At 40.3% G+C, this 22,799-nt stretch overlaps 1 protein-coding gene and 1 long non-coding RNA gene across 2 annotated transcripts in view; one reads left to right on the top strand and one right to left on the bottom strand.

Annotated features, from left to right (window-relative positions):
- The first annotated feature begins 10,598 nt into the window (after window positions 1-10,598).
- Window positions 10,599-17,121, top strand: LOC115368991 (uncharacterized). Its single transcript, XR_003929096.1, has 3 exons — window positions 10,599-12,272; window positions 12,452-12,524; window positions 14,353-17,121. It is a non-coding gene; the product is annotated as an uncharacterized LOC115368991 (long non-coding RNA).
- A 2,106-nt stretch (window positions 17,122-19,227) lies between these two features.
- Window positions 19,228-22,799, bottom strand: part of sppl3 (signal peptide peptidase 3) — a 36,559-nt gene continuing 32,987 nt past the window's right edge. The window contains exon 11 of the mRNA XM_030065474.1: window positions 19,228-22,643. Coding sequence (XP_029921334.1) covers window positions 22,572-22,643 — 72 coding nt within the window. The 3' untranslated portion in view covers window positions 19,228-22,571. The remainder of the gene's footprint in view (window positions 22,644-22,799) is intronic.

Consider the following 22,799-nt stretch of genomic DNA (forward strand, 5'->3'; position numbering starts at 1 on the left):
CTGCATTTGAGTCACTCAGAAGTTTACAGTGATAACTAAACGTGAAACTGGACATATCTGGTATTCAGAGCGTCCCAGCTGATTTATGATGACATATCCATATGGTCATTTAACATTAAAGTTATATTTCTTGATAAAACAGGTTGTTCAAAAATGAAGTGTTGTCATTCTGCACTACATCTTTAGTCCACTAGATGGCACTGAATGACTTCTATAACAGAGCTGATCCTGATGTGAGGCAACATGAGGTTGTTAGGTTACTTCATGCACTTTCAATAAGCTCAACAGTTTTATCTGCAGGTAATGTTGGGCTTGACGTTCACCTGTGTTTTTCCAATTTAAATAAAATGGTATAATTTCAAGAGAAAAACTTGTAAAGTGAAGCACCATCTCGACAATCTGCCTGTGAAACAAACAAACAAGCAAGCGATAAGAAGCATACACAAGCCATGGCTAGGGTAAAGCTGATGCATTTTCATGTAAAGCTTTTATTTGAAATCTATTAATTTATTCATATATCAGCAGATAATGTTGAAATTCAGTCCTGTCACTCCCTGCAAGATTTTAAAAAAGTGAAACACACTCTTAAACACACAAAATGCAAAAGTATAATGGTAGCTAAGGTGGTTGAGGATAGTGGAAAAAAAAAAAACAAAAAACAAAAACAATTCTGTAGGGCCTAAACGAGATAAACACAAAAGCAGCACCACAAAAAGCACTCTCCACTTTGAGTGTTGCTCTCTCACAGCCTCTTTTTGTCTCTTGCCCTCCTTGTGTCGGACTGTCCTGCTCCCATGGGAGCTAAAACTTTATCAGCAGACAGCTGATATGGACCCCCACCATCCCTGTCTCACATATACACACAAACACACACACTCTCTCCCTCCCCTTCACAAAAATATGTCTACACGTGCTGCGATTGTGGCAGCTGTTTTCTCACAACAGAAGATAAAGGACTTGTGAGGTCAAGGTGTGAAAAAAATTACTTTTCCTGTATTGATGCACAGAGGAACAGCTTCTTCAGAGCCTCACACACATTTGCTGACATTTGTGCCAAAATCACCATAATTAATTGTCCATATGCTTCTTTTTGACATCCCTGATATGGACGTGGAGGAAGAGAAAGAGAGGAGGAGGAGGAGGAGGAGGAGGAGGAGGAAGGCTTGTAGGGAAACAGTGGAAGAAGTTGTAATGTAGTGTGTGACCCTGATCATGGTGAAGCCTCGACAGCAGGTCACACAAAATAATAAGTGGGGCTTTCATTTTGTTGTAAAGTCAAAAACGCTGGTTTGGCACATAGCCTTCACACCTGGTGTCCATATCTAATTTTGCTGCATTGATTTTATTTCTCAGTGGTCCAGCTCTGTCACTGATTGAGAGAGAGAAGACGAGGAAAAAACAACAGAAAGATTCTTGAAAAGCAGTGGCGCTCTTATCTGTGGTGGTGAGGACACCGGCTTTGTGTCTTCCCCATAAACATTTTAAGCTGTGGCTTTTTATTTAGTGATTTAAAGTTGTGTGTCATTAGAAATGTAATGGACAATGACAATGCAAACACTCGAAATTGCTCCGGTCATTTTCTTCCTTTCCATTATAATTTTTAAAGCAAGGTGACGCCCACCTGTGATTTAACACGTGAACTCCCTGCTCAAGCAATGGCTTTCACTTTGTCTTGTTTCGCGTCAAAATCTCTGTTTCAACTCTAATTATTTTGTTGCATTGGCCAATCAGGTAAAAATCTGATAGCCTTGAAAAACAACTGAATATTTACTGTTAATTGATTTAGGTTTTTCAAAGAACAAACAACAAAAAGCAGTCTGGAACAAGTGGAAAAGTGAATTTAATCATCTTTATTAAGCAATAAAGTGAGAAAGGAAAAAAAAAGCATAATAAACAGTGCTGCATCTTAAGAAACATGATAACAATACCATAACCAAAACTGTCATGCTTGTACAATTGTAAAACTTTTTCTTTTTCATCCATATTTTTTTTTTTTTACATTTACTTCATTTATGTCTGAAAAAGGTTCAATCAGCAAGACTGCAATGAAAACACACCCAATAAGCAGATTCAGCTGAGGGCAAATACATGTGCTCTATGCAGAACAACTGCAGCGTGGTGTGTTTTATGTCTTCAGAGAAATGTGGTTCTCATTAACTCACTCGCTTCTATATTCTCCGCAGTTTAAAGTTTGCAAAGTTTCTTGTCTCATTTGCAACAAAGTGCTGCTCAAATGCACCACTGACATGTTGGGATTTCACTGCAGGATAACTCGCTGCTCTCTCCAGTCAGATAACTGCAGAAGCACCACCGTCCCCCATTCCACACATTCCAGGATTTCCCAGAAACCATTGCAAGCAAGCCTAAACAAGTCACGTTCTTCACTCAGGGAGAATTTCACACAGTCAAGTGACTGAGGTTTGCCTTGCTTTACACATGCTGCCTTCCCTTCACTATGCAGATAGCTACACTTATACATTTGAGTCACTTTGAAGAATATTCACCAACTGTTTTTTTAATGGCAAGATAAAACTGAACTGGCTTTAATACAATCATTCTGATAGCCGGAGCAAATATGCTTACACCTGAAAGACTGGAATGGAGGTTCACATCTAAAAAATGTGACATGGAAGGCTAATTTGCACCTGAACTATATCATCTCTATTTTTTTTTTAACAATTATTTCAACCATTGTGTCAGCTTATAACAGGAGTTGTGCTGTGGTTAAACATTTCCACCCACAAAGGTCTGCTGACAGTCATCAAAACAAACAAACTCTGGCTCTTACTATGAGGTTCACACATGAGGCACACACAGGAGCAGTGACACTTAATCTCAACACAGAAAGAAAGGGAGAGAGAGAGAAAGACAGTGAAAGAGTGGATGAGAGAGAGAGAGAGAGAGAGAGAGAGAGAGAGAGAGAGAGAGAGAGAGAGAGAGAGAGAGAGAGAGAGAGAGAGAGAGGCCCTGCTCTCTACATTCCTCCCAAACTTCCCCTCCCCCATTGACCTGCTACCACTGAGGATGCTCAAAAAGACACTCACATCAACTCTCTCTCCATTTTCTGCAGTTGAGCTGCTTATTTCACAGCTGACATACCGGCACACTGAAACTTTTTCTTTTTTCTTTTCTCTTTTTTCTTCTTTTTTTGACCATGCACAACACCACAGACGTTAACAAAGCATGACAGTTTCAGCTCTAAAAAAAATTTGGATTCAACCAACTATTCATTCCATTAAAAAAATATCTCTACTATAATAATAATAAAAAAAAAAAAAATACCTTACAATTCAATGGATAAACACCAAGACCAATCAAGGTGTTAAAACTGATTAGGAACAGATTTTTCACACTTTTCCACTTTAATTATCTACACCTATTGCTTGCCCCTGTGTTTTTCAGGAGGCATTAGCACACTGGGACCACATTTTACAGCTTATATTACATAATTAGAGACTTTGATTTTCATGACATCAGTGTGATGGTAAATACAAAAATACAAACTGACTTCCAATCAGTGAGGCGTCACAACCACCAAGGTTGACAAAAAAACAACACCACTTTTGGAAAAAGCAGTAGGCTATTTCTTTTTTCCCTTGAATGACCCTATTTCTATATGGTGCACATCAATTTGATGCAATATTATGTACACTATTAATTTGTGCCATAGACATTTACATCAAACTAAAGGTAAGGGTAAACTCTATTCTGTGTAAAATGGTGGGTAAAGTGAGTTTGGGTGGATTTAGCTTCCACTACAGCCTTTTATCAACTTGTAATTAAAATTTTTTGCAGCATTTAAAACAAACCTTTAACACCAATTCAGACTGAGCTGAGGCCAAATGCTATGACAATACTATTGCACTGCTAGAATGGATGGTACAGTAGTGCAACATTGTCAAAGCAGCTGACCTCAGCATGTGTCAGCACGTGGACATGGGGACAGCCATTCTTCATTGCCAAGCTAAAGTTACATTTACATAAGCCACGACAGTGTATTTGTCCATACCCGTTGCGGGACATCCCAAAGCAAGGCAAATTATGCCAATGTTCAAATTGAGCCCAAGAGTCAAATCGGTAATGTTCTCTTTGATGTTTAAAAATGACAATGGCTGTTCAGCTAAATGTGCAGCTCAGGTTTTTGATCATCATGGAAATTATTTAAACAGCAGCTTCAGATCTGTAAAATATAACATGAGCCTTATTAACTGACAGCAGAGGAGAACTGACACTACAGTGTTTTTCAAATTATGATGTCATTAAGCAGATATGTGACTTTTTTTTTTTTTTTTTTTTTTTGCTCACAAAGACACACATAGAAACAGGCACACAAGCACACACACAATTTTAGGAAGCCCTTTCATTTATGGCCTACCTCTGAAGGTTAATACTTAAGGCAGTAAAAAGAGGTGTGGGTCTCCCATTTCATCAGCCAATGCCCTTTTAATATTGCACTGCTCATCTCAATGTCCAGTAGTGCAACAGAAAAAGGGCAGTGGACAACAACATAGACACCATCAACCAGTGCAGATACTCACTCACCTATTCACATTTTCCCCACAACACAAGTCAACCAGCAAAATAGGATCACTTTTGATCCTGTAGACCCAGACAACGCCAATGATCCACTTCTATGATGTTATTTTGCATTATAAAGTCAGCTGGATCTAATAAAAACCACCACTTGTAAAGTTTAATCAAAGAAATATAATTGTCTATGTGTGTTCAGAGTGCCTTAAGATTACACAATTGAGCAAAACTGAAGTTAAGCTAAAGTTTGCATTTTTCTTCAGTAGTTTCCCTGCATGCATATTGCACACCATGACTATTAGCAGCAATTTTCACATAAACAGTTAATGCACTAATTTTGCTGAGGGTAACAAAAGTTAAACAAGCATAGTATACTGATATAACTATAGTGAACAGTGGAGTTCAGTGCAGGACTTAAGTTAAACAGCATAGGTTACTCTCACCATAGGAGAATGGGAATTTCCCAGCATGAGGGCCCATACTATTCTTTCCCAGTGAATGACATGCATTCTAATTTTAGGGGGAAAATGGGAGGTTCAGGATAGGGGACACACTCGCCACCATACCTATACTAATCAAAAACATACTATAATCCTAATTATCACTAGCACCTAAACAGCATTTTAATTTTAGGGGGATAAATTAATTGCCCAATCCAATGTTAAGAGTAAAAAAAAAAAACCTTCGGTGTGCCTGTCGATCACAAAAAAGTTGCTTTTCGCTATTTCAAAGTCTCTTCTCAATAGTAAGACTCAACTAAACCCTCAAATTATCACCCATATGGCCTGCAACTTCGCACGATTAATGGGTTGTTACATACCATGCGGAGGAAACAGCATAAAAAGAATATAAAAAAATATACACTGGAAACCTCTGGATAACGATGCAGGCTGCTTTGGATCTGCTCCATGTGTTCATTAGTATAACCACACTTAGGTGGCCCTGTTTTTTTTTTTGTTTTTTTTTTCTCCAGGATCTTGGGAGGTTTGTGTTTTCTCCGCCATATACATCTATATGATAGGCCTACGAGCCTCCTCAATACTGGAAGCACTGGATTTGCTCTGCAAGCCATTCGTGGCAGCTCACAAGCCCTATCCTACAAGCTCCTGGCGACTTGTTAGATTGCACAAGAGACTGAGCTCCACGCACAAGGCAGCACCGAGGCTGTGCTTTTCCCTACAGAGGCAGAATACTGAAATAAGAAGCCGTACGAATAAGACACGGGACGCCTTTTCTATAGCGCGTTCAAACCGTGCTGGTCAAGTTTTGAAGCGAGCCTCCAGGTGCGCAGCGCACGGAATTGACTCAACTCTTGTTGGTGTTTTCCTCCTTTAAGTCGCACAAATAAACACTTAATCGCCACATCTGTACCTTTTCAACTTCCAAGTTTGCACCGGGCTCCTGACAATTATGCAAAATTGCAACTCGCAGTTGAACAACCCCCTCCAAATTCACGAATAGTATCTAGCCAAGGGAGGGACAATCCGTTATAGGCAAAAAAGAGAAGAAACAAAAGTTGTCCATAAAACAAAGAAAAGCAACCCTCTCCACAAACCACACTTCACGCTCCGCCGTTTGGGGAACGCACGCCGTCATTCCTAAAAGAGAAGAAAGATCTAAAAATCTGATCTGTGGAGGCTGAAGATTAAAAAATCGCAAGTCTTCCATGCACAACCACACGGCCTCCCAGATCCGGACTCCATCTTTGACTACTTGACATTCAGAGCCTGCCGGAGCAAATTCCTCGTTTGCATGCCTCCCACTGATTGGCCTCTTCTTGCGCTAGTCTTTGCTATATGATGAGCCATTGGTTTGGTTTCGGCGTGTTCAACATTTCCATCGGATCCAGGATTGGCTGCACGCAAGGAAGCGTCACACCGTACAACGAATACCTGATTAACTGTCTCCCATTCACAAATTTCCCATCATCTGTTTCACTGGAGGACTACTTTATCCATCTGCCTCGTTTTTGCGCATCAATTTATAGTAGTTTTATAAATGGCCACTGGATGACCTGCAGTGTTATTCATTAATTCAAATCATGTGGACTAAATCATGAATCATAAATCCATCTCCTGACATATTATTCTGATAATGCTGCCTTTTGATTGGCCAGTGTGGTTTTAAAATCTTAAAATAAAAAATAAAACAAAGTGTGATTTTTATTCTATAAATACAGGCCTATGCTTCGTTCTTATGGTGATTGGAAATTATTGCCTATAGGACAGCAGATCTCTATAATAGAGTTTTATGAAAACAGACCAATTACGCAATTATTTAAAGATCACCAAGCTGCTGTGAGAAGATGCATGATCACAGTATATCTAGTTTATAGTGGCTGGTGGTGAGAGGGGGATCGGCTGGTAATTAGATGGTGCTGCAGACTCGGGTGGTGCGGGCAGCGGCGGAGGCGGTCCCAGTGGGCGGCTGAAGCCTTGCGAAGCTCTGATTGACGCACAGAGAGGAGTAGCGGGCTGTGAAATTTGGCATTCCTGGCCAGAGGAGCTGAAATAATGGTATTATCCAGTGGGAGAGGGCCCACTTTTTCCTCCCCACACATCCCACCCACTTCAGCCCACTCAGAAGAGATCTGATTGTGCAGCCAGTCGGTAAAAAATGTTTGATGTAAGGCGGGGCATGATGGATCCGGTGAAGATTTAGAGTAGGGATGCCCCCCCCCTCCCCACACACACACACACACACACACACACACACACACACACACACACACACCTCCCCTTGCCTCTCAGAGTGTCTTTCCATTGACTTTCCTCAATTAGCCTGAACTTTTCTTATTAAATGCCTTTCAGTGTGAACCCAACAGTAAATACAGGAAAAAATAGCAAGATAATCTGCAGCTGATATAATCAGAACTAATTGTACGCCTGTTTGATTTCTTAATTTGTCAGATTTGTGTTTGTGCCTGTGCTTTTACACATTTTCCATCCTAAACCAAACTAAAGAAAAAATAAGCAAAGCCATGGTGTGCATGACAAGTCACTGCAGGTCAGCTGGACAAGGAGATGATGTCTTTAAATGGGATAATCTGAAATGAAAATTCAAATTTTAGAGGAGGAAAAGTAACAGAATCAGAATCAGAAACACTTTATTGATCTCTGAGTGGAAATTGGTTTCATAAGATCATTGCTTAGTATTATTTCAGACAACAGCATGAGGACATCAATGCCATGATAATTATTAATTAAATAAAATGTAAGTTGCACTTATTTTACACTGCGTGATAAAATATGTTTTAGTAGCAGGCATAAGCTGAATTTAACGTGCAAAGCGTTTATGTGATTGCTTCTGACATACAGATTTAAAATCTGATTTTTAGATATGAGGTAAAAAGGCAGCTGAATCTGATTTGAGCATCATTCACAATTTTTCTGTCAAAACTTAAGAATTACTGAGAAATCCCAAAGGAGGGATTAAAAAATTGTTTATCCACAGTTGGGCTGCTTTTCCCTATCCATCACCACTAGTGTTGTGTAAATACTCTGCTATAGAAGATACAAAGCAGGCACAATAATTGCTCTGCAATAATTTTAAGGATGATAGAACCATATATTGATATGTGTTTATTGTCTGTCAAACAGTTAAATAGTTGAAATCACTTTCATAGTGGAAATTTCATTCGTTAAAGCCAGTCTGTCTGTTCTGGGTAAAAGAAATGAATCAACTTTAAGAAGCACTTATAGAGCTATATGAGTATTTTCATTCAGATTGGTGTAAAAAAAAGTAAAATAAACTATGGATTTATGTCATCTTAAATGAAACACTTTCTGAAAAAGGAAAGTATTGCTGTTTTTTCATGATATAATTTTTGTTAGACCAGTTGTCATTATTATTACTATTACCCTGTGGTTTATATGTTTTCAGAAAGTATTTTAAAATGTTAAAATCAGTGATACAGCAGCTCAAAATCAATATTAGTCTATTACACCCCGGAACTGAGGAAAAATCAATATGCTATTACCTGAAATTAACTGGTGACAAAATGTTGAAGTTAATCAATAATTTGTTTTAGGATTTGTCTTTACACAAAGACATCTGCACTGGAAAGACATTAAAATAATATATTAAGATTATTTTAAGCGTCTGCTTTCTCAGCTCATTGCCATATTCTGCTCTTTCATATAATTTATAAACCAGATTCAAACATACAATTAAAACATTTTTTAAAAAATGAACAATGAATAAACAGAGTAATTTCAAACTTACTGTCACTGGAACTGTTTCTTCTAAATTATTTCAAATGTAACTAATCAGAAAATTTTAAAGCAATCTGATAACAAAATAATTGCTTTTTGAGGCTATTTGGTACATCTTCCTGTTAACAGCTGCATGAACCACCAAAAAACAAACATGTAATAATTTTTTAAGGAATTAAACAATTGTTTTATGTTTGATTCTGCATGTATTTGTGGTTGAGTGCAGCTGAAGTTTGTTTAAGATTGAAGTTTTTTATGAATCTTCAGAGTGGCAACACATAAACAACTTTGGTGAATTTATTCTTGCAAAATGGGATAGATCTGGAGGGGAAAAAAGCAAGAAAAGAAACAACACAGCTTTTGCTTTCCCTGCACATATATATTTTGAGGGGCCACTTTTTGGTAATGAAGGTAAAACTATTTGGGGAAAAAATAAATAGGGTCAAAATAATGACTGTTTTTGGAAATGTTCACTGTGAAAACCACCCTGGGGAAAGTGCAACAAACAAGCAGTGCCTCCTGAATGGCCTGCTTCCTAACTGCTGGCTGTGTGAGGTGTTACGGGGGCTGAGAGAGGCCTTTTAAACATGGGACTTATTGTTCCCTCTTTTTCCAAACCTCCCATCCTCCGAAAATGTACCTCCTTTCTTCCTCTGCCCTTTAACCTCTCCCAACCCCCACACCACCGTCTCACGTCTCTCTGCAGATTCCCTCTCGTTGGGAGACGACCAAACAACCATGATGGATTATCATTGATAATTTCCCACCAAAAAAAGGTTAATGGAATAGTTTTGGCTGTGTGGCTGTGCAGGGAGGGGAGTGTGGCTTCTCTCCCTATCTTTTTCACAGAGTGGCAAACCCCACCTCGAGCACCAAGTCCCTGTGCACCCTGTCTCCTCCAAAGAGGGCTCCCCTCGACACCCCTCCACCCTCCCCCCCTTCCCCTCTTGAAACAGACTCTATGGACTGCATGCATGACATTCCAGCTGTGTGGGTGGCACAGCCTTTTACAGCGTCTCCAACAGTACACAGAGCTCCTAAAGCACAACACCACGAGAACCTTGTCCCACGTTGCAGCTTTGACCACACATTTTCACCAGGTGCTTCCCCAAAGCTCTGCTCTTTTGACAGTTGTATGATGTTCAGGTCTGTGGGAGCCATTATCAATGTTTGGCCTGCTAATAGAATAATGATAAAGCTTTTTTTTTTTTTTTTTGGTAACCTGAGACTCATCGGCCTTGGCTTACTCTCAGTAGCAAACTGGTAAACAAGCACATTTTCACTGGGCACACACACACATTTACATTACAAAGGTGCTGACCCGAGGGTGATGAAAGTGTGGAAACTGTGGATGAAAACAAGTCAACATGGAAAAAAAATGATACAAAAGGTGTTTAGTGTATCTTCACTGTCTTTCACCTACCTGTGTATGTGTGTGTGTGTGTGTGTGTGATAGCACCTATAGATTTGCAGCATGTCTCATAGACTGAATGATATCTTCTCCTTATGCAAACATTACAACCAAATGTCCCAAGCCTAATCATCCCCCACCACACACACACACACACACACTCACACACTCACACGTTTTCACCATAGCACCCAGAGCCTGTCTGCCTGTCGCACTCTTTGCAGTGTGTGCTGTATGAAAACGACACAAAGCTGCAACATTGTTACACTGTCAAGCACAGAGAGCTGGTGCTCCTTCGTTTTACCGCACATGGTGCACGCTCACCGGGCTGCAGGCGCGTGAACCCCCGCAGCTCGAGGCCCACAGTTCCAGAGCCACAGCGTTAGTGGTGCGCATGCGCGACTTGACACGACAGATGAAAATGGCGGAACAGCCAATGGTAAAATGGTGCTCAGTTTCTCACGGGAACCTGGGCGAAACATTATAAGCTGTCACTATTTTCTCGCTCTGGATCCCACCTGTAAACTGGCGGAGGGACACAACAACATATAAACAGCCTCATTACCACGAGCGATCAATACCACAGACGAGCTGTGCTCAGAGGGCCGTGGACATGAGCCGAGGGCCAACGATCTACATGAGAAACTTGTTCCATGCAATTTGATTGAATCCAGCTGAGCAACTCAGTTCCATCAAGGTTTGCACAATCATCATCATCAGCATTGTTCCATATGGGTTTGGTGACGGGGCAACAGTAAAAAAAAAAAAAAAAAAAAAAAAAAAAAAAAAAGCAACTTATTGCATGGAAAATGCACAGTATAAGATCAGCCTCAGAGGAAAAAGAAGCTTGTGTGGAGCATCTTCCCCTCTGGAAGATGTAGATTATTCTGAATCTGAGCTCCGTGTCCTGATAATGTGATAATGTGGACCTTCAGCCAGACCCAGGACCAGCGCATCGGCAGCCTGCAGGAGAAGTATGCATGTTGAAACTGAATGGTCTTTTTGCCAAAAAGGAATGAGCCACCCTGAATTGCTGCCGGTGTCATGGGGATGGCACAGATCACGTGCAAGAAATAAAGCCATATTTTGAGCTTTTCACCCCAGACAACATCCAGAAAATCACTCTGAACTGCACTAATGTGGAAGGAGGTTGTGTTTTTGGAGAAAGGTGGACGGAAGATGGACCAAACACATTTCCAGGTATACTTTGGGGTTCTTATTCTTGCTTATGTTTTCACAGAATTCCTGTGGGATGCAGGGAATGACAGAGAAATTTTCCATGCAGCAATGTCTCACATTATTTCCAGGATTATCTGCTTTGATAAGCGAGATGCCAAAGTTCGGTGGCAGATGCAACCAGGTCAGTGTGGGATGAGTGTATTGAAACACGCTCCCCTCTTTTACAACCCTGGGCCCAACATTACTGTTGATGGGGAGCATCTGCCATTTAAGAACTAAGGTGCCCTTTCAGCAGTATCTGAACCTGCAAAATGTGATATCAACATCTGGGCTGCCTGTGATGCTGCCTTATCATATGCATGGAACTTGAAAGTTTGTATGGCATCCAGCATCAAAGCACAAGCCGGGACAGGAGTACCTCAAGAGAAACAATCCGAAAACCAAGCCAGAGCTCCCATTTCAGCTGTTGACCAGGAGAAACAGGCCTGTGAACTCATTCAAGTGTCCCCGGTCTCCCACGTGCCAAAGAAAGGCACAAATGTGGTGCACATGAGTATGGAGCATTAGGATCAGAGAATCTGTGGCCAGGAGCATCAAAAAATAGAGATCATAATGAAGTACAATGCCACAAAATGAGGGCTGGACAGTTTGGACAAGCAGAAGAAGAACCATGCGCTTGCCATTTATGATGTTTGTCAACTTGCTGGACATCTCAGCATACAACACCTTTGCCATCTGGATTGCGCTGAATCCAGAGTGTCAGAGAGGGAAGCTGCAGAGGAGACGGGCTCTTTCTTGAGGAGCATTGGTGAGAGCTCAGATCCGGAGGAGATGGGACGTGCCATGGAGCTTTGTAGGCTTCCTGAGGAGGATTCAGGAGGGGGGATGCTGCTGCCCCATCTGCCCGACCAGCAAGACCACCAACTCCAGTCCCAGAAGTAAGTGTGGGTGGTGGTGTTGCATATGTGTGTGTCTGATTCTCCTACCTCGGCCTGTTGTGACTGTGTGTGTGTGTATGTGTGTGAGAGAGTGACTGAGTTAGTGGAAGAGACAGGGATGGAGATAGAGGTGTTAGTAAAATTTGTGAACTAAGTGTTTTCTTCATTCTGGGTTGCAGTCAGTTTGCAGAAGAATCGCTGCAATGTGTGTGGATGCAGGAAAGACAGGAAGACACAGTGCATGTGCATGAGGTACATTTGCAACACACACGAACACACACACACACACACACACACACACACACACACACAGCAAAGCTCAGTTCCTCATGTGGTGTGTAGACAGACATTTGAGTTCAACCAGACCTTTATCATTTCAAACAAAATCTGTTATGTTATTTTGGTCATTCCAATTCATACACTTTAAAGTAATAAACGTCACTAGGATGAAAGCCTTGTTCCATTTGTATTTGCTGAAGATAAACTGATTGATTTCATACAATTCTTGATTATAATTGATTTTTTTTTTTTTTTTTTTTTTTTTTTTTTACAAAAATCATGCCATCACAAAAAACAAATCACACTTTTAGTAAAAATGATGTTGTAGAGGTAAATGGCAAATATTCTCCCTATAGTCTGTGTATATTGCTTGAAATAGACATAAAATAAATATATGTAAATGTTTTACATAATTGTTTGAAAAACTCAGTAATGCTGAGGGTCCACCACACTGGTCACTAAAGGTTAATGAGAAATCTTTTGTCACTGAAATATCTACAAGTTCATAGAGGGAGACTTTCTTTAATGACCCCTTGCATCTGACTTCTTAAAAGAATAAGTAATTAAAATTTTTGGAACAGAAACACTTGCTTTTAATCATATGTCATTATTTTAATAGTTGTGTTACACTTCAGATTGGAAATAAGCAAACTCTGTATTCATCTGTGTAGCTGTTTGACCTTTATCTAACCTTGTGATTTCACACTTGTAACCTGTAGCCACTGGTGATAAAATCATCAGTATTAATACGATCATATTCTCTACCAACAAAGTGGTCGAAGCAGCTGAAATAAATTAGCAGAAGAGCTACGCAAACTCCATTTCCACTCTCCCGCTCCTCTCCGTCCGCCATTAAATCAATCACTCATGATCCCAGAGGATCTTTGTTGAGGTGTATTGAAGCTTGAAATCGTGATCTGCCAGTGGGAGAAACTGATTTTTAATCGCAAAGTAAAACAATAAACTTCATGTGTAACTCACCCAGCTGCCCAGCAGTGTACAGCAAGATTGTTTTTCCTTCCACTGCCGGAGCAGAGTCCAAAGGATGAAAACTCAACCCCATTAACTGAACTTCAGAGGAATTCCTCACTTTACATATGGAATGCACTTTAGGTCAAAGGGCAAAGGGCCAGAGGGGAATCCACCCGCGCCCAGGCAAGCAAGCCTTATTTAAACAAGCCTGGAATGCCTGGCTGGAGGAGAGAGGAAAAAAAAAAAGGGGAAGGAACCTCTCTGCCATTAACATGGGCATGAGCAGGGGCCATGACCGGCAAATACTGGCACATTTTTTACTTTACCTGCACCGGCTGACTTCATGTGCTGCTGCATTTGATCTTTGTGAAGAGGTTTTTCCAATCGTGCATTGGCTTACTACCACTTTAGCACATGTGAGGCTAGGAGTGGAAGCCTGCAGCAATTATATAAGGTAGAATTCTCCCATTCAGACGTCTTGGACAGATACTGGATAAAGAGTGTGGATAAAATAAAATACTTCATGCACACAGAGTTAATGCTCCATTCAATAATGCAAGCAAAAATCTCCCTCAAGCCATGCAAATTAAATGCCTAAGTCTTACTATAAAACTGGAGAAAATCAGAGTACTTTAACATCAAATATGATGATTCAAGATGATTATTGCCGCAGCAGCTGGCTGTTTAGGGCTGCCCTATCACCTGCCTGCGTGTAATCTCAGGATCAATAGGAAAGGGATCTCAGGACCTCCTCTAAATACAAAACCCTGCATTCCAAATGTGGGCCAACCTCTCCTTTTTTTTTTTTTTTTTTTTTTTTTTTTTTTAGGACCATCTCGCCAAAATGTTTTACAAATGACATGCTACAATCCCCATGGCCCTGGTGGAATTCTGTCCACTTCAGGGCTACAAAGCTGCAAAGAACTCACTGGATGGTCTGGCCAATAAGTGGAGGGGGGTGGACCCTGCCTGCCTTGACCTCACCGACCTCCCCCACCCCCAGTGTCCTGCTCCTCATTCCCATTCCACTTCAGCCAGCCAGCCAGCCAGCCAGCCAGCCAGCCAGGCAGCCAGTTAGTCAGTAGGTCAATCCGTCTTGTGGTTTATTCACGTCTGTTTGAATGTCTGTCCGTCTGCACGCCCGTCTGTCTGTCCGCCTGTCTCCTCCAGCCACCGCCTTTTACCTCAGCGCAGTCAGCAAGCTGGAGAATCAAATATTGCAGAGGTTGAGAAATATTTTAAAGTGAAAACGATCGCTGTATTGATGACATTTTCTCTTTCAGCTGGCTATGAAAGGGAGGTTACAGACAAATATTCAAAGAGTGTGATTACATTTTACCACATAATGTCACTCCCTTCAAAAATGACTTGCATTGTATTCTATTTAATGGCCATTCTATGCTCGGCCATATTAATTTTAATTGAATTTAAAGGTATTTATCCTAAATTTGTCTTCATGATAAACCCTAAAATCTTCCACAGGGTGAAATACGTTATTACTGGGCTACTATAATTGATCAAAGGCCCAGAGGAAAGAGCCCAGCCTTTCTGAACGCTATTCCTATTCTGCACCAGCCGCCGTGCAAACTCTTGACTCAGCACCTTTGGTCTGTCATTGAGGCCGCCATTTTTCCATGGAGGCTGCAGAGGTTTCTACATGGTGGCCTGCAGGAATCAATGGCACATCTCACTGAGAGCAGGGCGTTCATTTGAACCGACCTCCTGATCAATGAGGAGAATGATTTTTTGGTGTGTGTGTGAATCAGACGTGCATCTTTTTGGATCCCTCAGAAGGTTGAGTGTGAAAAAACATGAACTCTGGAGCTTTGCATTTTGCGTTCCTTTTGGCAAATGAAGCTGTGAAAGCACTATAATGTTCTCAAAACCGGTTCACCTGAACAACAGGCTTATAATTTGTTTTTGAAATAGCATGAATTGATGAAGTATTGAGCACACACCAGCTGTGGCTCAACGGTGCTTCTGAGTGATAAATTTGAGCAGCGATACAGAGGCCAATCATGTTGCTCTGGCTTCAGTGTTTTCGGTGCCGTGGACTCTGTCGCCATCTGCTGGATGTTTGTGGAGATGGCAGCTGAGATATGAACACCTGTGTTGTTTCACTTCTGCACGAGGCAAAAATAAAAAGGTTTGCTCCAAAAACAGCAGAATAATAGCCTTTAAGTGATCAAAAATGCAGACAATCTATCCCTGAATTTCCAGATTTTTATGCTTAAATGTTCTGATAATGGATTAATCTGTAGCTTGCTGTGTTAGACTTTTTTTTTTTTTATTTCAGTGTTTACCATTTTGATGCTATATTTTGTGGCTTTCCTGTCTTTTAAAGGAAATGCCTGTTTTTTTTCTCTCTCTGGAAAGTATAAATAGTCCCAAAAATTGTGTTCCCTTTTCATTTTCACTTTATTTCTTTATTTTTATTACACAAAAGGTAGTTGGCAAAAGGAAGTATAAATGATGAGTCCAACATTTTTCATTCGGTTTCACTCATATGTGTACCCATTAATGCAATTTTTGTGTTTTTGTCATATCCTGACCAGTTTTTGTACTTAACTGTCAATTTCTGTGGTTGTTAATAGTGCATTTTCATGGTGATAGGCAAGAATGAGAATAAAATCTAAATCCTCTTCTCTAGAAAGTTCTCAGATGACCATGATGAGAGCAGCACAGTTAGCTTTGGAATATTTACAGAATATGCCCCGTCTTATTTTTTTTATCTGCTGTTATGTTTATAATACATGCATTAGTTTTATCTGCTGCAAAACCCTGTGAGACCAGCAGCCGTGACATTCCTGTTAGCCATCTAGAAGGTATTCAGTGTTTGATGGCTTTATCGCTGATGAATCGGAGGCTGTTACACTCAGTCCATTAAATCCAAGGTTAAAGAACAACAAAATAAAGGCGCACACTAAACTACCGACGAGGCAAGTTTGATTCTGGTCTGAACTATTTGAAGCCAAAGAACAGCTCCAGTTCTGCTTGTTAAATAATTCTAAAGGATCAGACCTGTCCTTTTGTCATTTGGGGAAAGGTAATCATGCCTTTATTTATTTTCATATTGTACCTTTCTTTACTCTTGTAACCCATTTAACAGCGCATGAGCTGACCTGACTCTTAACAGAAGTCACTTTAATGCTACATTGCAGCCACCTCACATGGCCTGCAGGTGATTTTGGAGTTGAATTCTAAATTATAAGTGCAGATTCTCTCAAAGCAAAATTGTTTTTTTTTTTTTTCACATGACCACATAGTAATATTTGCTAGGATTAACTCCTTGGGAGTGTATGTGAGTGACAAGTGATTTCATAAAGGGATTTATTTGAAGACCTAACTCAATTAACAGTGGGGTCCAAATATCTGACCTCAATAGGCAAAGCCTTTTGTATTATTTATTACAAGTTAACAAGGGGTGAGAGCTAATAAGCTATGCTTCTTCTCACTCCTTTTAGAATATGTCATTTATTTTCTTTTTTTTTTCTTTTATTAGTATTTTGCTTCCTCAATTTTCATTTCTATATTATGTTGTGCAAAGAATTTGTTTAGTAGCAATCAGGAAGCCTTGTATTATTTATACTATTTGCATATTCGGAATAAACAAAACAAACAAACAAACAAACATGCATTTTTAGATGAATGACATTTTTCAAACAATATTACTCGTTTTCACCGAAAGTCAAAATTTCTCTACATTTGGTATCCAGTCCCACCTCATGTTTACTGAATCTTTTTTTTTTTTTTTTTTAAAGTTGACAAATTCCACAAGCTTTCCACCCTTTGAAACTGGAACAAGAAATCAGTAGAGGGTTCAACAAAACATCCAGAAAATTGTCCAAGGAATATACAGTATATTTAAAATGAAATTACAAGAAAATAACCACAGCATTACCGCAATAATTTCAGTAGATTCAGACAGAAACGGCGACACAAAGCAGAACAATGCATACATACATTCAAGAAGGTTGTCTCCCTCCCCTTACTTCATTTGTACTTACTATCTCTTTTTTGGGTCTCTTGTGGAGTGTTTACTCTGTAAATGAATAAAGAAATTTTCTCAATCAACTAAAAATGAAATAAAATAAGATAAATTGTGTAGTTGATCCTAGGCAGAAATACCTGAATGTTTCCACTATGTTTGACTAAGTTTTTTTTTTTTTTTTTTTTTTTTTCTTTGGCACTGGTACATTAACCATGTAATGCATGTTATCAGATTGCAAATGTGAAGTACAAACTTTAATTATTCTGTTAGTCAGTGAACTTTTGGCATCATGTGGTCCATGCTGAGTGTCAGGATTTGTGTTGCTGTCAGAGAAGTGGTTTGGAGTGGCTTCTCTCTCGTTAAGTCCACAGTTAGCCAGCTGTCTTTTGTACTTTTAGCAACCGGAGTGAGGCGTGCTGTCTTCCCTTGGCTCTGTGTCTCGGATGCAGATGCTGTTCTGCGCAAAACCATGTTAACTTGATGTGCTGCTGCTCAGATGGTGTGCTCACTTGAGGTCTGCCTGGTCTAGCTTCGGCTGAAAACTGCTTGCTTTGCCTCCAGCTTGTGTTGTACTGCCTCTCAGCTTTCAGTGAAGCAGCAGTTTGGTGTTGGGATAGTTCGTCAGCACTCAGAGTAGCATTTTGGCCCCTATAAACTCTTTTAACATTATTCCAAACCACTGGAAAATATTTTGATGTACAAGTCTTTTTGCAAAGTTAAAGAACTAGTCCTAGAAACAATAATGCATAGAACATATTGCATCAGTAACTATCTTGTGTTAAAACCACACATTACTCAGGCCACTTTTGAGGACATTACATAGACTTGCATTCATTTCCTGGAGACTTACCCAAACCCAAAACCTAACTTTAACCAACCCCTAACCTTACCACTGACCCAAAAATGAGCTTTTTCCCAATTTGGACACACCAACTGCACAAATCGTCCCAAATCAACCGGTGTTTAGTGTGGTGTGTGTCTCAGAAAGTCAGACAAAACAATTCACACTGTGTATTAGCAGCATACATGACATACATACAGGATATTCAGACAAGATGCAATCTCATACACACATTTCTGCAGTCTTGATTAAGAAGTATCAGCTGAAAAAAGAGTGCATTTTCTTTTTGATAAATGAAGAAAACAAACTCTTCTTGGTGGTGGAGTCAGACTTTCAGACTGCTTTGTATAAGCTCCCATAAACAAATTTCAGCCATTTTGACCTCAAAGTGAAAAAATGCTCCTGCATCTACAGCCTGGAGCGCAGATCCTAATTCAGCTTCCAAAGAGTCAGCTTCCCTCTTGACCTGACAGGTTTCACATTGTTGTTCACATTGTTCTTGTAAATCTTAGCACTAAAATATTTATGTACTTTGAGGCCTGCTCTGCACAAATGGCTGCACACTGTGAGATGTATGTGCTTTGAGTAATTTAATCAGATTTGAAAAAAAAAAAAAAAAAAAAATCACTATACCTATTGCAACTGTACTTTATACTGATTTTGGAACTACTACCCTTACATTCATTTTGGTTTGTTCATTTTATATTCTTTAATATTTTCATTTATGTGCATGTGTGTTTCACAGCTTGTCTTATAGCTGTGTAGATTTGTGTTTCGCACCTTGACTCCATTAATTTCCTATTCTGGATAATAACGTTACACTTGGGCCTCTTGCTCTGGCATGTGACTCAATGAAAAGCAGACACGGGCCGTACAGTTAGAGTCATGTTTATTTACAGCAGAATCCTGAACAAGTAGGGGAAATAGGAGGGAGAGGAAACGGGCACAGGAAGGGGTTAAAAGGAGACAAAGTGTTTTAGATTAAGCGCTTCAGGATCCATGTTTTCACTACACAGTTCTTAATTTATTTATTTGACTTTTTTTCTATACAGAATCCATTCAGCTGTAACATCAACGCACCAACAGGGCTAGAACCCTCTGCTGGAGGGGAGAAGAGGTGGAAATAAAAGTATAAAATGGAAAACCTAAAACTAAAGCACTAAGAAAAAAAAAATCTTTACAAACAAGGGGATAAAAAGAAAGCAATTTTCCATAAAAAATGAAGACTTTTTTTTTTTTTTTAATTGTTATCACCATGATCGTCATCAGTTATTTATATAGGTATATATAAATACACATATATACATACATATACATTTATATATATAGAGATATATATACACACGTATATGTATGTATATATTCTTGCCATGTCCATAGAGAGGTGGGGGGCAGGGTTGGGTTCTGGTTCCTTTATGTCCAAGTTTCGGCAGCTGGACTGAGGGGCAGCCTGAAATGTCCCAACTTGACAGTGTCCAGGTAATGTTCAGCCTTTGTGAAAGTCAGTCAGGCCTGTCAGAGGAGGTCAGCGCTGACCAATCTCAGTCTTTCTGACCTGAAGCCTTTGTCCGTTTGACGTTCCTCTGTGCAGCCCTGCTCGCAGGTCCAGTGCCTTGGTATAGGCCAGCAAGTCTCAAAAACTGCAGTAGCCCTGTCAATGCAGTCTGAGAAATGAGACACTGTACACTTAACATGCACGGCCAGATAGCATAAAAAAGTAAAAAAAAAAAAAAAAAACAACAAAAAAACCCAACCAAAAAAAAAAAGCCAGTAAACTGCATCGTCCATACATCTCTCCCTCTCCAATTTCCAGCCGTGCACTCACTCACACACTCACACACTTTCCAGTATACTTTAGCTATTAACTGACAAGCACCACAAAACAGTGGGAGGACTGACAATCCAAAAAGAAAAAGAAAAAGAAAATCCATAAACTGTAAGACTGTTGGGTACCAAATGGTGACAGTATAAACATCCCTATGGATTAGCTGTAACTCCTAAGGGTCCATTGATTACGATCTAGTTTTGACTTTCGACGGGCGTGATGGATTCTTTCCCCTCCCTAGGTCCAAACAGACTCGATGAAGGTAATGTTATTTGATCAGGCACTCACACACATCTACCCAGCCGCTCAGAGGACTTCGGTGAGAACCTTGGCACGTGCCGAGGACCATGTGGACGCACCCCCGAACTGTTGGGGCTGCTTAATCTTTCAGATAACGACACATGGATCTAACCACAGTATAGGTCTTTATATTCCACTGACCGTTGCCTCCGCATTGGGTTTTTAATCCAGATTTTTTTCAATAGTCAGGTCTTCATCAATTTAGGCAGAAAGATTCAGATGTGTTTCCCCCCCCCCCCATTTCCATTCCTGTTGTCAAATCAATATAACAACTTGGTGTAATGATGTCATGCCCAGAAACGACATATTCTTTTAGTGTTTTTATGGCAACAAATAAACACAGATTTGGGTTGACATACCTTGCTGCAAGGCATGTACACAGTAGATGTAACAAGTCCATGGATAATCTGCCTAATAACCTTTTCCACACTTTACGTGTGGTTCATACCATCAAAATGACATGGCGTGTCTGAGAAAACATCGACATTCATTTATTTGGGGGAAAAAAAAAAAAAAAAAAAAAACCTTGTTCACATTTGCACTTATCCCAAGAAAAACTGATAGAAGAAAACTGGCCCTTGCTGAAAATATATATGTATTTTTTGTTGTTGTTTATTTCTGGATTAGAGAGAGTCTTCAGTGTCAGTGACACTGGTTTTGCTGAACACACCCAGGTCAATGGAAACCTGACTATTGTCACTGATTTAATATGTTCTGGATTTCAAATAAAAAGCAAATAAAACATTCGTTCACTCGTCTCACTCATATCACACACACACACACACACATTTTAACACTAGGATAGGAAACTAACTTTTTCGTCAACCAGCCACAGAAGCAGAGGTACTCCAAAATGCACCGACCACTTTGCTAATCTGCCCGCTGGCCAACTTTAGAACAGGACCGCCCAGAATGATGGATGCTCACGGCTCTACGAGGCAAAATGACCAGCCGCAGCCCAAATTCACCAGCATTTGGCTGGTGGCTGGTGTTAGTTTCCAACCCTGTTCAACATGCTCCCAAACACAAATACAAACTCAAGATACCCCAAATACATGTGTACACATATATACAAATAGATGTGCTCCCCTTCAACACAGGGGGGACACATTCACAATTTATAATGCATCATTTCTGTATATGCCAAGAATAAAATTTTTCTAAATAAAATACATATCATATCTGTGGGGGGCGGGGGGTGGGGGGGCAGCAGATGAACAGAGAGTAATGAGGTGGGCAGGGAGTGTCAGAGAAGGGCTGGAGTGTTGGTGAGAAGCCACTGTGGAAGGATGACAGATTCAAGAGAGCGGGCGAAAGAGGGAGACAGATGGAGGGGAAGACTCTTTTTCTTTCCTGTGCGGCTGCAACTCTGCCTCTTCTCCACTGTTTGTTTTGTTAAAATCATTCCATAATAATAATAATAATAATGATAATGATAATAATAATAATAATGAACACGACAATGCTTACAAAATATGTTCGTATGTGCATATATATATGTATATAAATACACATATACACACACACACACAAACCCCAGTCATGTCTCACAACCACAGGTCCGCAAAAAAGGGGGACGTCCGGTTCTCAAGTTCATCCGAGTCAGTGAAACAGAGAGATGCACGGGTAGACAGAGAAAATGAAAAGAGGTTTAAAAAAAAAAAAAAAAAAAAAAAAGAGAGAACAGGCCTGAAAAATGGAATGGGCCGTAGGAGGGAAGTGGAAAATGAGACCTAATATAATACAAAGGTAAAAGAACTGGAGGAAAAGAGAGGAAGTTGGAAAACAAAAGCAGCATGGGCAGGATGTGCTATCATGGAGAGGAAATAGAGAAAAAAGAAAAAAAAAGAAAAAAAAAAGGAAGCGGAGATAGAACGGGGAGGATGTAGGGACCAAAGATGAATCGTGTTTGGGCGTTGTGGTCCACACACTGGTGTCCTTCTGAGGGTTTTCACAGAGGATTGGCGGAAAGCATGAACAGGTGATGACGACAACATGGCCTCACTGTGAGTGCGCCCTCTCTCTCCTTCCCTGTGTCAAGGGGCAGAGCTCTGCGGTCCTCCCTGTGCTGGTTGGATATCCCAGGGTGCATCATACCTCCAGGAAGCGGGAGCTGCTGGTCTTGGCGTGGAAGGGCTCTGACCACATGCGCCGCAAGTCCCCCTGCAGACCGCACACCACAGTTTGAGCATGATGATGTTTCTGGATGCTAATGTTTCCTTCTACACCCTCATCTAGCTTTCCAGTCACTTTGCAGCTTTTTTACTTACTGTTTTATTGTCCTTTGTGCTGCTATGCATGATTTTTTTTCAGTGTACT

The sequence above is a fragment of the Myripristis murdjan genome, chromosome 12 (assembly GCF_902150065.1).
Source record: "Myripristis murdjan chromosome 12, fMyrMur1.1, whole genome shotgun sequence".
In the NCBI taxonomy this organism is placed as follows: domain Eukaryota; kingdom Metazoa; phylum Chordata; class Actinopteri; order Holocentriformes; family Holocentridae; genus Myripristis; species Myripristis murdjan.